Genomic DNA, 14,178 nt, shown 5'->3' with positions numbered 1-14,178 from the left:
TGATGCATTCTGTTTTCCTCTGATCTCTGTGCTCATACTGGGGAGGTTAAGGGGAGGCAGAGTAAATAAAGATAACGAGTATAATTTTAAAAGAAAACAAATCTCAGCATGTCTGAAAAAGTTACCTGACTCAAAAGTATATTTTGTGGCATAAAGCATCGACTTTATCAACATGTTATACTGGGGAGCCAGAGCATATTGGGAAAATCTCATTACAACAAAGAAAGATTTCCTTTACTTTGTCTGCCATTTGACTTTAAGCACTGTAATCCTCTTTTAAAAAAGTGTCTGTTTAAAAAAAAATGGCACCCATTGATTCTCTTAACTGGACTGGCAGCAGGTAAAGCTGCTGCCGTGTTCCGCAGGCCTTGTGTCTGTGGTAGATGTAGTTTGGGGGTGCGGGTCATAGTTTGTGCATTTCACTTCGGCTCCAAGATGATGTTAACTGCCTTGGCTAACCCCGTGAGTGCATCAGCAAACCATCCTTCACAGACAGCTGAAAGTAACCTCCAGATGCAAGGCAGCCAGAATCGATCTGCCAAGAATATTTTTAGGGACTATTGATGGATCGCTGTATTTTGTGCTTAACTCAAGTGCCAAATGCCCCAGAGGTGACGAAGATGAACTTCCCCTTTACTGAATGCGATCTAGGCCATCACGCACACAGAGGGCTCGGGGATGGCTGGGATTGCTTTTGAGGTTCTTGGGGGGAAATTTCTTGACAGCCTCGTAACTATCTGCTGATGGGGATTGTGCAGCGCAGTCTGTTTGCGGCAGCCAAATGTTACCCAGCTGATCGCCTTCCAGTTCAGGGACGCCTGTCTGTGAAGTGTGAGACCACATTGTACAGCAGCCAGCCAAACAGTGAATTCTCAGTATCCAGAATGATCTGGAACCGGAGGCGCTAATGGCCCCTCGTCTTTCTCCTAAGGCCACCCCACAGAAGGCGGGAGCCACGTTAAGCTGTGCTTCTGTCAGCAAGCTGGAAGCTCTGGGTCTCTGACGTGGCTCTCAATTGCGAAGCAGGTCTCTCTCATTGCACCTCATTTGCATCTGGGACATCAATTAGCATGTTTGTTGAGGCTAATTGAATGAAACTCAATCATAGCTCTTAATTGCTTGACTATGTGAAAAGAAATCACATTAATGCAGCTAATTAAGTGTACTGCAATAGATGCAACATAATTAGGAGCAAAATGTGAAAAACGGGAAGGCAAAGGTGCAGGCGCGGGGTACAGGGGACAGCAAGGCGTGGTCACCGAGCTGTTGGCGTGTTCGGGAACAGTCCCTTTGCTCTGGTGCCTGCTTGGAGGGAAAAAAAAACGAACCCACATGATAAGCGTGGACAAGTTGAGGAGAAAAATGCAAATAGGTTTGCAATTACTACTTTTTCAAGCTGTTGAGGGGCAGGAGATGGCACGTCTGGGGGGCCTGGCTCTTGAGTGGGCCCCAGGGACTTGTTAAGTGCTGTTTAAAAGTACTTGCCTTTGGATTACCCTCATGCCTTGTTAAAGGGTTTTTCCCCTCTTTTATCTTCGATCAGCATTTTCTGCAGCTAACACGAAGAAGGGTAGCTGAGAAGTATTTGCATATCAAAATAAGCTTGCTGTCTTTATTTTACCCAGCGAGGTCCCTACCTCATGCTCACCCAGGGTCTGCACTGTCCTTCCTGCTTCTGAAGACACCACATTGTTTAGTGGTTGCAGCTTTAATTCCTCAAGTACCAAGCTGGGGAGAGATGAAAAGGCCCCGTTCTTGCAGAAGCAGGATCAAACTCAGGGCAGTTTTTCTCTTGGGAGAAGAAACTAGGCGGAACAGAAACACAGGAATTGCCAAGCGCATGTCTGTTGGTTGGTGCGTATGTGTGTGCACACGAACCTGCAGAGGCTAACAGTTCAGTGTTGAGAATCTGCCTCTGTTTTATTTATTTAATGTGCACTGGTGTTTTGCCTGTATATATTCTGTGCGAGGATGTCAGGTCTCCTGCAACTAGAGTTACAGGCAGTTGTGTGCTGCTATGTGGATGTTGGGAATTGAACCTGGGTCCTCTAGAAGAGCAGCCTGTGCTCTTAACCACTGACCATCTCTCCAGCCCTGCTTCAGGTTTTTCCCCACCTGGAACACAGCTAGAACAGCTGGGCAGCTAGCCCAGGGGTGCTCTTGCCCCTCTCCCCCAGCAATGAGATCAGAGGCAGCCACGCTGGAGGTCAAACTCAGGCCCAGCAAGCACGTTACCGATTGAGCCACCGTCCCAGCCCTCTGATGCTCAAGTTCCTTCGAGCCAGTTCTGAATCTTCCAGTGCCAACCACAGGCAAGAAAACAGATCGGCCAGCCCATGCTGAGCTGAAGATAAATGTCTTCCCTTGGCATGTTCAGATCCGGAAAGCAGACTCTACATTTCTATACTAATTTTAAGTAAAATATCCTGGTTATTGTATGTTAAAACATGCCTATTAAAAGAGCCCACGCTGGGGCTTAGTCACTCTCTGATTAGCCTCATTTTAGAACTCATAAGCAATAAATGCTCAATTACACTCCTGTTATTGTATTTTAATTTGTTAAGAATCGGCATTAAAGAGAAAGTTACAGCAAGTTGGTATTTTAAAGGAGTAACTGTGCAAGAAGGAATTCGTTGTTTGCAAGCATAACTGTTTGGAAACTTGGGCTTGCAACTGGGCGGGTGTTCATGGCAGGCATTAGAGATGAGAGCAGCCTTATTTTCTAATGGCTTGCCCTAGCTGACGTCCTGTTCTTTCCTGATGGACATCCGTTTGCTGTCCCGAGGGCCAAGCTTCTCCCATCAGGACCCACCCTATCCTTCAGACTGACCGGATGACGGTTACGCCCTCCATCGTTGACCCACATCTTTCCATTGTGGGGGTGGGGCCTGGAAAATACAGCTCACATCATGGTGGCCAAGAACCAGAGAGTAAATGCTGCAATGGCTTTATCCATGTGACATAATGCTACCCATATCCCTGGCACCCCACCTCAGCTAACACTCCAAGCCTTCCTGACAGCATACCTTGAGGCCCAGTTCATCCCTGTCCTAGACACTTCTCTGCATAGCCAAGGTGTCAGTGAAGGCTAACCATCATAGGTGTCCTCCCAGTACTCCATCTGCTAGGCCACTTTCACAATGAAGTTAGATGGCTTGGGAGATTTCTCAAGACTTGCATGCTACTCTAAGCCCACACAACTGCATCAGTGTGCATTGCCTGCTGTTCTCCAGCAGACTAAGGTCCCTGACCTTCCCACTTTGATTGTATGGGCTGTCTGCCTGCACCTGTTCCCTGCACACTTAGGTGCTTGAAACAACCGGCTCACTTTTCCACCTCACTGGGAACAAACACAGATTTCTGTGTCTACCCAGAAGCCTCTTTCCTGCTTCCTTTCTAGTCCTACTTCCTGCTAAAATACTCAAAACATTTTCTAAGAGTAATTCAGGATATATCCTTCTCGAATATGTGATGGGATAACTTATCCAGGATATGTAAAATGCTGTGTCTGTAGACAAGTGGCCTCATTGAGAAGGTGGTGGTGGTGGTGGTGGTGGTGGTGGTGATGATGATGATGATGATGATGATGATGATGATGATGATGGTGATGGTGATGGTGGAAGACCATGTTCCTAGCAGCCCCTGCACCCTGGCTCAGTTGTTGTACTCCTTGGTTTTTAATCACTGTGACAAAATATTCCTCAGATAATCAACTTCTATGGTAGAAGGTTTTATTTTGGCTTGTAGTTTCGGGGACTTTTGTCCACAATCACTTCACCCTGTTGCTTTGAGTCTGTAGATGGCCAGGGACACCTGCTCAACTCACAGCAGCTGGAATCAGGGAGGGAAGGGCAGGGGATTGAAGGCAGGCTGGCCTCCTAGTGTCCCTTTTAAGAGCACACCTGGTGACATAACTTGACCAGGTCCCACCTCTTATTAAAGTGTCAGCACCTCCCAGAAGCACCAGAAACCAACAGCTGAGGTTTTGGCACGTGGTCCATTTACAAGGATGGTCACCCAGACTCTGCCTGCATCCCTTTCCTTCGGCTGTCCCCAGGTGTAGTGTTGGTTCCACTGTATGATGGGTTGTTAAGTGACTCAGCCCAGGCTACCCTCTGATAGTCACTGGCTTCCGACACAAGGCCCAGCGGTCTGGTGGATTTGTTTCTCATTTTTTATTTGTTTTTCTTTGTTTCCTTTCTAAGTGTGACCAAAGGCCTGGAAAGAAGCAGTTTTGGAATGATGGGCTTACAGCTCCAATGGGATACAGGTCATCAGAGCAGGGAGGCTTGGTGGCAGGAGCAGGAGACTACTGGTCACATTGTGTCTGTACTCAGATGAACAGGAAGTGAGGCCAGGCTTTTCAGTCTTAAAGCCTGTCCTTGGTGACTCACTTCCTCCCACAAGCCTTCACTTCCTAAAGGCCCCACAACCTTCCCAGTTGACACCTCTAGCCGGAAACCAGTTATTCAAACGCATGAGCCTGTGGGGGCATTTCACATGGAAGCCCCAGCATGCATAGTTTTGCTTATTCTTGAGATTATATTTTAAAAATAACTTTTCTCCTTTCCCTCTCCTCGCTCCAAATCCTCCCTTTCATTTAGCCCGCCCCTTCGATTTCATGGGCTCTTCTTTAATCAGTTGGTTTTGCATGCAGATATGTATTTGTACATACACAAATATTCCCAAATGAAACCTTTTAAGTTCATATAATGTTACTTGTATGTATGTTTTCCAGGGCTTGCCACTTAGCGTTAGACAACCAATTTGGCGTGCTCTTCCCTGGTGCTCCTCCGTCTGCTGCCCCCGGCTTTTTCTCAGTTCCCTATAGTTCTTTGTGTAGGGTTGAGAGCACATAGGATTTTACCCATGCAGTCTAGAATGTTTGTTGGTGTCATTCTTGTTCAACTCGAAGTAAAGCAACCGTGTTGCTGAGACTTTATGGGTGTTGCTTCCAATGCTAAAGGAGAACATGCGCATTGTTCTTAGTGTTCACTTGTGAATGCGTTTTTGTTGTTGTTGTTGTTGTTAATACCTTGCTGCTGGTTCCTCCTTCTATCTTGGGTAGGGTTTTTATTGCTGCGCTAAGACATCATAACCACAAGTAAGTTGGGGAGGAAAGGGTTTGTTTGGCTTACACTTTGCATATCACTGTTCATCATTGAAGGAAGTCAGGACAGGAACTCAAACAGGGCAAGAACCTGGAGGCAGAAGTTGGTGCAGAGGCCATGGAAGGGTGCTGCTTCCTGGTTTGCTCTCCATGGCTTCCTCAGCCTGCTGTCTTATAGAGCCCAGAACCACCAGCCCAGGGATGGAACCATCTACAATGGTGTGTGCCCTCCCCCACTGAACACTAATTAAGGATCTAATGGAAGCATTTTCTCAATTGAGGTTCCCTCTTTGAGATGACTCTAGCTTGTGTCAAGTTGACATGAAACTGCCCAGTACACCTTAGTTACATTCTTAAATTTTGGACACACTGCTTTCATGAGTTTTCCTCCTATCCCCATTGGTTATTACTCAGAAGTCACAGCACAAGCCCGGGTTCCTAGACTGCATCTAGAAAGCAAGAGTTCAGAGAGCTAGGATTTTGTGCTGATGATTTGTCCTCCCCATTCCCAGACTTAGGTTAGGCCAGGACATAGATGCCAAGCTTGAGCTTAAATGAGGATGATATCCCCCTCATCCTGCAGATGAAAATGGCAGTCACAGGGTTAGAACTCATCACATCAATAGGTCTTGTGTCCCACACTGTAGCCCATCCTCTCTTTAATCTCTCTTGGGTGTTTAACATTCACACAGGATTACATGCAGAATGTCCACGGCAAAGAGATTGACCTCCTGAGAACCACTGTGAAAGTGCCGGGGAAGAGGCCACCCCGAGCCACGTCGGCCTGCGCACCCATCTCCAGTCCCAAAACCAATGGCCTGTCCAAGGACATGAGCAGTTTACACATCTCACCAAATTCAGGTAAGCTCACACCTCAGGTGCACCTGAGGAGGCAAGTCCTGCCGCGGGTAGACGGTGTAACCTCAGGCAGGCTTGAAGCCGCGTCCCTGAGGCTGTCTCTTCTATGCATTTGTTCTGTGAATGGCCATGTGCAAGCTACAGGTGTACAAACCTGAGTGTCGGAGGTGTTCCCAGGCTGGGTGTTGAGAGCAGTTTCATATGTGGATCAGATAGCTAAGGTTGTTCAGAGGCAGGGGAATCGGTTGTAAAGCTAGAGTGCCTGTCACTGCACATACAGTACAGAGCACGATACACAGACCTGAGCTGTCCGTTGCTGTCTTCACTAGCACCCGTCATTCGTTAAAGCAACTTTGTTCTTTATTCTCATTCCAAGAGCGTTGGTTTGTTTGCTTGGTTGGTTTGGTTTTTCATTCATGATTAGAGAAAGTCTTGTTTTGCAAAAATTAGGTGTGTTTGGAAACTCTCAGCCTCCAAGCAGTCACAGCACCTGGCGTTATGTTCGTTCTGCCCCAAGTGTCTTTGTAGGTGATTGACAATGCTTTGCGCCTTCATGTGATTGCTTCTCAGAGAAGGCAGGTAAAGAGCTGGAATCATCTCTGTCGGCATGTAGAAGCTCCTCAGGAAGGTCCTTGTTTCCGCTAACAAAGCCCCTTCTCCCACTGGGCCCAGTCTCTCGGGTTTGCTCTACGGGAGACGTTAACATGTGTATCGGCTTCCTAGAATAATGTTCTCTCACTTCTGAAATGCTGGGTGATTTTAAAGACAGGGTGCCGAACTCCACGGGGCCGTGAATGGCACTGGTTGACAAAAGTGGAATGACACAAGAGAGTCCGAATATGGGCTCCCCCAGGACACTGCCTTTTGGTATCTTGTGGTGTTGGGCAAATCAATCAGCCAGTCTTTACCATGCTGCCTGCCTACAAACAGAAGAGAAGGAAGGGCAAAGCCAACGCCATTGCAAGAGGTTAGTCATGAAACTAAAATTTGCCACCTTCCAGAAAGGTGAGGTTGATGACTTCTCTGACCGGTTCCCCTCATTCTCAGGACCATGATAAGGTTTCCACATCAGGTGGGAAGGAAGGATAGTGGTGTCCTAGGAAGAAAAACTCTATTAGAGTGGGGAGAAAATTAGTCTCCATACTTTATTAATCGTCTCTTCATTTAGTCATGAATATTTATCGTCAGCCAGTTTTGTTCTAAAAAGTTAAGGGACTGTGGCTTTGGAGTCTCTGACCTCCAGAATACCTGTACATGGCAGTCACCTGCCAGGTAACTTGTCACACTGTATCTTACCACCACTGAATTCATAACAGCAAGCATTTGCTTATGTCCCCTTCTAATAAACCTTTATGTGGAGTTTCCCAAAAAGATCCAGAGCATCCGCTCAATAAATGTTAAGGAACTGTAATATTTTGAAAGTTATTTTTAAATTGACAAAAATTACAGTCATTTACCGACTCTGTAGTGTCCCCACCCTCCTGAACCCAGGGCCATAGACTATAAAGCCTAGCACTTGTCCTAGAGACTTTCACTCTGGTTGAGGAGGGAGACAGGAAGTCCAAGGCAGCAGCTGTGGAAGGACTGAGATGGCTGACAGGAAGAAGGGGTGGGGCTTAGGGCAGAGGGAAGTATTCCAGGAAGTGGGAGAAAGGAACCTGCTGGAAACCTACATAAGGACACACTAATGGTGAGTGCAAGATACAGTGAATAGAATTAAGATTTAGGACCTCTGAGTCTTGAGACTTGATTTCTCGGCTGCTGCATGACATTAGTCCTAAGAAATGTTCCTCCCCAAGTGGAAAATACCGAAGGTCATATGCACCAGAGCTCACACTGGGTTTGTGTCCTTACCTCAGGTTCACTCACAGGAAAAGCCTTGCTGTTGGGCAGGCTCTGAGGTGTGAGTCAGACCTGTTAGCATGTTCACGACCCTCAGGTTTCTGGCAAGGGATCTTACCAGCACTCTACACCATTAATCTGCGAGGGCATCTGGTTGATGTTCTGTGCTCTGTAGCTGGGACAGGGAAGTAGGGATGTGACATTAGTCGTGGTGTCTCAGGGTCACAGTCATACTTGGGCAGAATGGTCCCCTCAGATGGCATACAGATGATGTCGTTGTCTGCTTCCAGAAAGAATTGATAAGACCTCTGGAACACACCCCCAAGTGTTTGCCAGTCTAGTCCTTGGGTCCTGAGGCCAGACTATGGGTCCAGTACTGTAAGAGACAGCTGTGTCACCAAAATGTTGTAAAACTTTAATTCTTACTGACATCTTACACCTGGACATTAATTTAAAATGACACATTGCTTTTCACTTAAAAAATCAACACATTTTCTGGGTTGAGTTCTTATCCTCTAAATCATAGTCTGAAAGTTGAGTTCCCTGTGTTTGAAGTTGTTATTCATAAAATTAGGGTGAGGAATGGCAGCATGGGCAACTGGGCTGATGCTCTGTTGGTGTGATGGATTAAGCTAAAAATAGTTATTTGAAGCTATTTCCAAACAATTGAACATGATAATTGAGGACTCTCTGGACTCTTGATTCTGCTGTGTGGGTGTTTTGGAGACTATGGTAGCTGGGGTGTCTGGCTCCCTTGGTGATTTCTTTGTGATTTGGTTTTCCTCCTCTGAGGTTAACTGTCCATCTGCTGACCTGGGGTGTGTACATACCTGAGTCTCTTCACTCCGCTTACTCTCCTGCAGCCAATAGTATGTATGGTGTGGCTCAGCCGGTGAATCTTCTGTCAGCTTCTTGGTGAATATTTCCAAAATAACCTCTAGAAATGTTCGCTATAAAATACCCACATGGTGCTTAGCTTTTAACTGCGTTTTTCAGAATCAACAGGGTGAAAGTGCCCCATGTTATGTGTGTTTAGTTTCTTTCCACCAGTTGTGAATCTGAGCACCTCATGGCCTTATTGCCTGTGTATATCTCTTATTTTAGTTGCTTTACATGTTTTGTTTGCATGCATTTTAGTAGGTCCTTTTCTTGTTGATATGGAAAAGCTCTTTATATATTGAGGATATTGGTATTTTAAAATATGTGTAACACTTAATATAAAATAGTTTACTTTTGCTTTGTGGTCTTATTTACACATAGAGTTTTTTTTTCTTTTTTCCTCTGTATTCAAATCGTGACTCATGTCTGTTGTTGCTCTATTAAGAAGTTCAAAGATGCTTTAATGGTCTCTGGAGTCTGTTCGCACCTGATAAACATTTATTTCCCAAGTTTTATTATTGTTTTATTAAATCCTCTCTCTTTAAAAAATATCATTAACTTCTAATCCACCTGCGATTTGTTTAGATTCATTATATGTGATTGGAAATACCACCTGTCCTTTCTGTTGAGTGGTCTTCATTAATTCTGTGTCTCCTCTGTGTGCAGCTGAGTCATATAACGAAATGATGTCTGGGTGCTCAAATCCGTTCCATACACTGTCCCCTGTGGGATGTCTTGTGCTCCAGCCTTGCCACATTGTGCTAGGTCAGGATTCAGTTATGAATAGCAGTGCAACGCCTGAGCATCCCGCCTTTTCCTCCCGTTCTTCCCATCTGTTGCTATTCGTTTCTGTTATTTTTCACATAGACTTCATAACAACTGGAACCCCCCACACAGCACCAAATAATCTTGACTGCCATTTATCTATTCATTTCTTTCTTTTGAGACAGGGTCTCGTGTAGCCTAGACTAGCCTGGAACTCAGTACATAGCTGAGCATGACCTTGGACTGCCAGTCCTCCTGCCTCTGCCTCTCAAGTACTGAAAATGTAGGAATGTGTCACCCACTAGCCCTGGTTTTTATGTAATAGCAGTGGGCGTAGAACCCAGGGCGTTGTGCATGCTAGGCAGACAGGCTTTCTCTGCTCTGAGCCTCATCCCGGGTCCGGGTGTTAGTTTGAATTGCAAGGGACAGGCTGCGTTGCTCTTCCTGGATCTGTTCAGTCTGATTTTACACCCTCAGATTGGCCAGTGGTTTTCTTCATTCAGCTTCAATAGGATTTGTTAATCCTCATCTTCAAATCTTTGGCTCATTGTGCTGATCTTTTTGGGGGGAGTTCTGTTACATGATCTCGGTGGTACCATAGAAGAAACACCTAATTTTTATTTTTTGGATTAGCTACAGGACACATCTCATGAGACTGTTTCCCCCAGTTCCAGTGGCACAATGCCTAACTCTACTCTGGGCTGACTTAATTTCTACCATCCAGTTTCTGACTTAGACACATTATCTTTCGTCTTCCATGGTTAATTGGTCTGTTATGTGCCTAGGCCTGATAAATGCTGTAGAGATGGGGTTAGAGATGGGGTGAGGGTAGCCATCAAGGCCATCCCTCCAGAACTCACCACTCAGTGGAACGGAAGACTCGGGAGATAAGCACATAGCCTAGGTCAGTACAACTCCCCCTTGGTGCTGAGGGGACAAACAGACTGGTCCATCAGCTGTTGGCAGGGTTAGGGTTTTGTTGATGTTGTTTGATTGATTGGTTGTCTGAGACAGTGTGTGTCTCTTTAGTCCAGGTTGTCCTGGCACTCACTGTGTAGACCAGGTTGTCATCAAACTCACAGAGAGCCCTCCTGCCTTTGCCTCCCAAGTTGTGGGATTAAAGTCACGTACCACCACACCTGGACACGGTTGTGTTTCCTTGTGTAGTTGGGATATCAGTGTATTATGTTTCTCAGATATAATGCTAGTTTGTTGTTTACATTTATTCATTTTGTAGCTTTGAATTCATAGGGCATTTTTTTCCTTTTTCCTGTGGAAATGTTGACTGCTTGTCACACATTGAAAATGCTGGAAATGTTATAATCTTAAGGTCCATTTTGGCCATGGCATTGGTAAAGAGGAAGAACACATTGTCCTTGTAGCTACCTAGTGAAGCCCGTGTACCTCATGTTTCTTGGGTTCCTTGTGTACTTCTGGGGTTGTAACTCAGCTAGTAGTATGCTTGCCTAATACATGGTACCCAAAGATTGATCTCCAATACCACATAAGCTGGATTTGGTGGAGCACACCTATAATCCCAGTACTTGAGAGGTAGAGGCAGGAGAATCAGAAGTTCAAGGTCATCCTTGACTACATAGCACCCTTGAGAACATGCTGAAATACAAGAAACCTCATCTCAGCCGGGTGGTGGTGGCGCACGCCTTTAATCCCAGCACTTGGGAGGCAGAGGCAGGAGAATCTCTGTGAGTTTGAGACCAGCCTGGTCTACAAGAGTTAGTTCCAGGACAGGCTCCAAAGCCACAGAGAAACCCTGTCTCAAACCCCCCCTTCAAAAAAAAATTAAGAAAAAACATCTCAAATAAGTAATAGGACTGATGTGGTGGCACATTTGCCATTAAGCCTGTTGACCTGAACTCTATCCCTAGGATGCACATGGTGGAAGGGGAGAACCAACTTCCACAAGTTGTCCTCTGATCTCCACACACAACAAATAAATAGTTAAACAAAAAAAATAGTTAAAAAATTAACGAGTAGAAATAAGTCTGACTAAAGGCAATTTTGATAAAGACATTACAGGAGACAGTTACCCCCATTGAGCAGGGCCATCTGAAAGACAAACCCTGAGTTAGGTGGAAGAGAAAACTTTGCAAACACAAACCTAATGCTGAGATAGGAGAGCAGCCCTGACCAAAGAGAGCCTCGGGGTTGTAGCCCTGTGACAGCAATGCAGAGTGCAAGGTGCTGGAGGGCTATGTGAGTGTCCCCTTCTCAGAACAGATCATCCTGACCCCCAGAAACCTACTGCAAGTCTGATTGTTGCCAGCCAGTAAGAAAAGAAATAATAGTATAATAGTAACAAAGACGTTGGTTGGCTACATATAGATGTATGGATACTTCTGTCTGGATAGGTTTTTGAAATAATTACTTAAGGATCTGCTCCAGTAAAAATAGATGATAAAATGGAAGCATCCAGGAAAAAAAAACAATTATTCCAGCCTGACTGAAATCCCTTCCATGGCACATCTCTCCCTCTTCTGAGGTGGCTTCTCTCTGGATGCCCTGCAGGGGCTTCGTTTCTTCAGCAAAGACCTTGTGGGAGAGTCCCTGGGTTGCCATGGTAATAGGATTTTCAGGAAGCTGCATTTTGAGAGTTTCCCCGAATTTAATTCCCAAAATCCTTGCAAAGAAAGAGTTGAAGTGTCCTTGTGTGTTTTCCTTCATGTGTTTTTAGCCACAACGTGGTTTGACCATGACAGAACCCTATCAGCCGTAGGGGAGCTTCTGGCTGAGTGTAGCCTCTCTGGATTCAGAGATCCAGAACTGACCAGGACCTCAGGTCCCCTGACTCTGACCTCTGTGCTCTTGGCCTCTGTGACTTCCAGAGTCTTCTCATTGGTTCCTGACAACAGTTAGGATGGGAAAGGGAATGGCTGGATGGCACTTCAAATGCTTGCTAGGGGACAGATGGCATATCTGGATCCTTGTGTCCCCTAAACACCTTCCTGACGGGCAGTGTCGGGTGACCCGGGAAATGTTCTTTGGGACCTTGATGGTCCCCATGGAGGCCTCTCCCCTGTTCTGTGCCCTGTCATCAGTTTGTCGGTGACTTCTGACTGCGACATCCTTGTTCTGGGACCGCAGCTTATCTTCTTGTCCCCCATAGCATGTGTCTTTGTTGGGTTTCTGCAATTATTTTTTTTCATCCTACCCAGGTTGGCACCTCAACCCCAGCAAGAGAGACCCTTACCCCTTTCCTCCGCCTCCCCCACTTGTGGTCCCCAGCAGTTGGAGGCAGGCCAGCCCGCAGGAGGGCTGAGCTGATGCTCTGAGGACGGTGGGGGAGGGTGGACAGGGAATGTGTTTTGAGTATTGAACTGCCGTTGACATCTGCAGTCTCAACCATGCTGTTTTCTCCACACTTCAGCAATCAGGACATCCAGCAAACCCATAAAAAACCAAACTAATAGCATGAATATTCAGTGACCTAGAATACTAATTATTGTCATGAATATTAATGGAATTGGACTTGCGCTCTCCTCTTTCTCTCCTGTCCTCTTCCTCCCTCGCTCCCTCTCTCTTTTTTTCCACTTAGCCGGCTCTAAGGATGGGTCATAATGAGAGCATTTAAGAGGGAGCGCTCTCCGCCGTGACAGGGACCGGGGCAATAAGGAGAGCTTGATTAACGCGCGCACTTGGGGGAGACATGAGAGGCTTCACGTGGGCCTGTTCGGGGGAGGCAGCGAGGCACCGGCGGCTCTGTTGCTGCTCCCGGAGATTAATGAGGCCTAAGAGTGCATTAGGAACAGTGACAAAGGTTTGATCTAATGGGCTCAGTCATTTTTCCTTTGAGTGACAGACGCACAGAAGTAATTGGCTGTGCAGAATGGCAGCTCATTGGCGGTACTTAAGGATACATTATCCCCGTTGTGTGGCCCGCAGAGGCTGTTTATCAAAACTGCTCACACTGCAGACGAGGAATCGCTAAGCTGCTGTTACAGTGGTAATAGCTATTAAAGAAAAAAAATAATAACACAGCGTCCAAATGAGATCCGTTGTTGTGTCACAGAGACAAAGTTTTTCTTTGTTTAGTTTCAAATGGTCTAGAAAACATTTTAATAACTCCAGTGTATGGGTGGGCAGCCCGGGTCCTCGGGTCTCCTGCCGATTTGTAGAATGGCACTAGGCCCCAGGTTCTCCAGCCTGGCCTCTCCTGGCTCTCCTTGCTTACCCAGAATTCCCCATGTATTGGACTTCGGTTGCAACAAAGTCCTCTACCCTCTGATACAGAAATTCTGCTAAACACCCTTCAGAAACAAGGAAGAACACTAGTCACCCAAAGATACTACTTTCCTTTTAAAAAATATGAATTATCATATTATACTCGCTTCTGGGAACCAGATTTATTACAATAAGTTGTGGTGTCTATTTAATAATTATTGTTTAGTGAGGATTCTCAGATGGAAGTTTCCAGGCCTCAGTGAAGTCTGAAACTGGAGGCGGGGCGCTGAGCTTCAGGCAAATTGACCCTTGGGAGCAAAGACTGCTGCTTTCTGTTCTCCCGTCGTCCTCCGGTTGCTTTTGTGTGATGGGAGAAACAAGTGGTAAGTATTGAGGAAGGAATTCTTTCTTTGGTTTCTTCTGAATGACATACCCTCTGCTAAAGACCAGTGGGGTGCGATTCGAAAGGAAATGAGTATATGCTTCCAATTTAGGGAACCCTTTCCTGGAAACTTGAACTATCAGTAAAGTGTTATTTTGTGTAA

At 46.0% G+C, this 14,178-nt stretch overlaps 1 protein-coding gene across 10 annotated transcripts in view; it reads left to right on the top strand.

The window, feature by feature from the left end:
• Positions 1-14,178, top strand: part of Agap1 (ArfGAP with GTPase domain, ankyrin repeat and PH domain 1) — a 452,310-nt gene that overhangs the window by 294,049 nt on the left and 144,083 nt on the right. For all 10 annotated transcript variants that reach the window (XM_040753059.1, XM_040753060.1, XM_040753061.1 and 7 more), the window contains one exon: positions 5,803-5,971. In XM_040753059.1, the coding sequence (XP_040608993.1) occupies positions 5,803-5,971 (169 nt within the window). The remainder of the gene's footprint in view (positions 1-5,802; positions 5,972-14,178) is intronic.

The sequence above is a fragment of the Mesocricetus auratus genome, unplaced genomic scaffold, assembly GCF_017639785.1.
Source record: "Mesocricetus auratus isolate SY011 unplaced genomic scaffold, BCM_Maur_2.0 Super-Scaffold_100010, whole genome shotgun sequence".
Lineage (NCBI taxonomy): Eukaryota > Metazoa > Chordata > Mammalia > Rodentia > Cricetidae > Mesocricetus > Mesocricetus auratus.
Note: the sequence above shows the minus strand (reverse complement) of the source record. Positions and strands in the feature narration are given on the sequence as shown.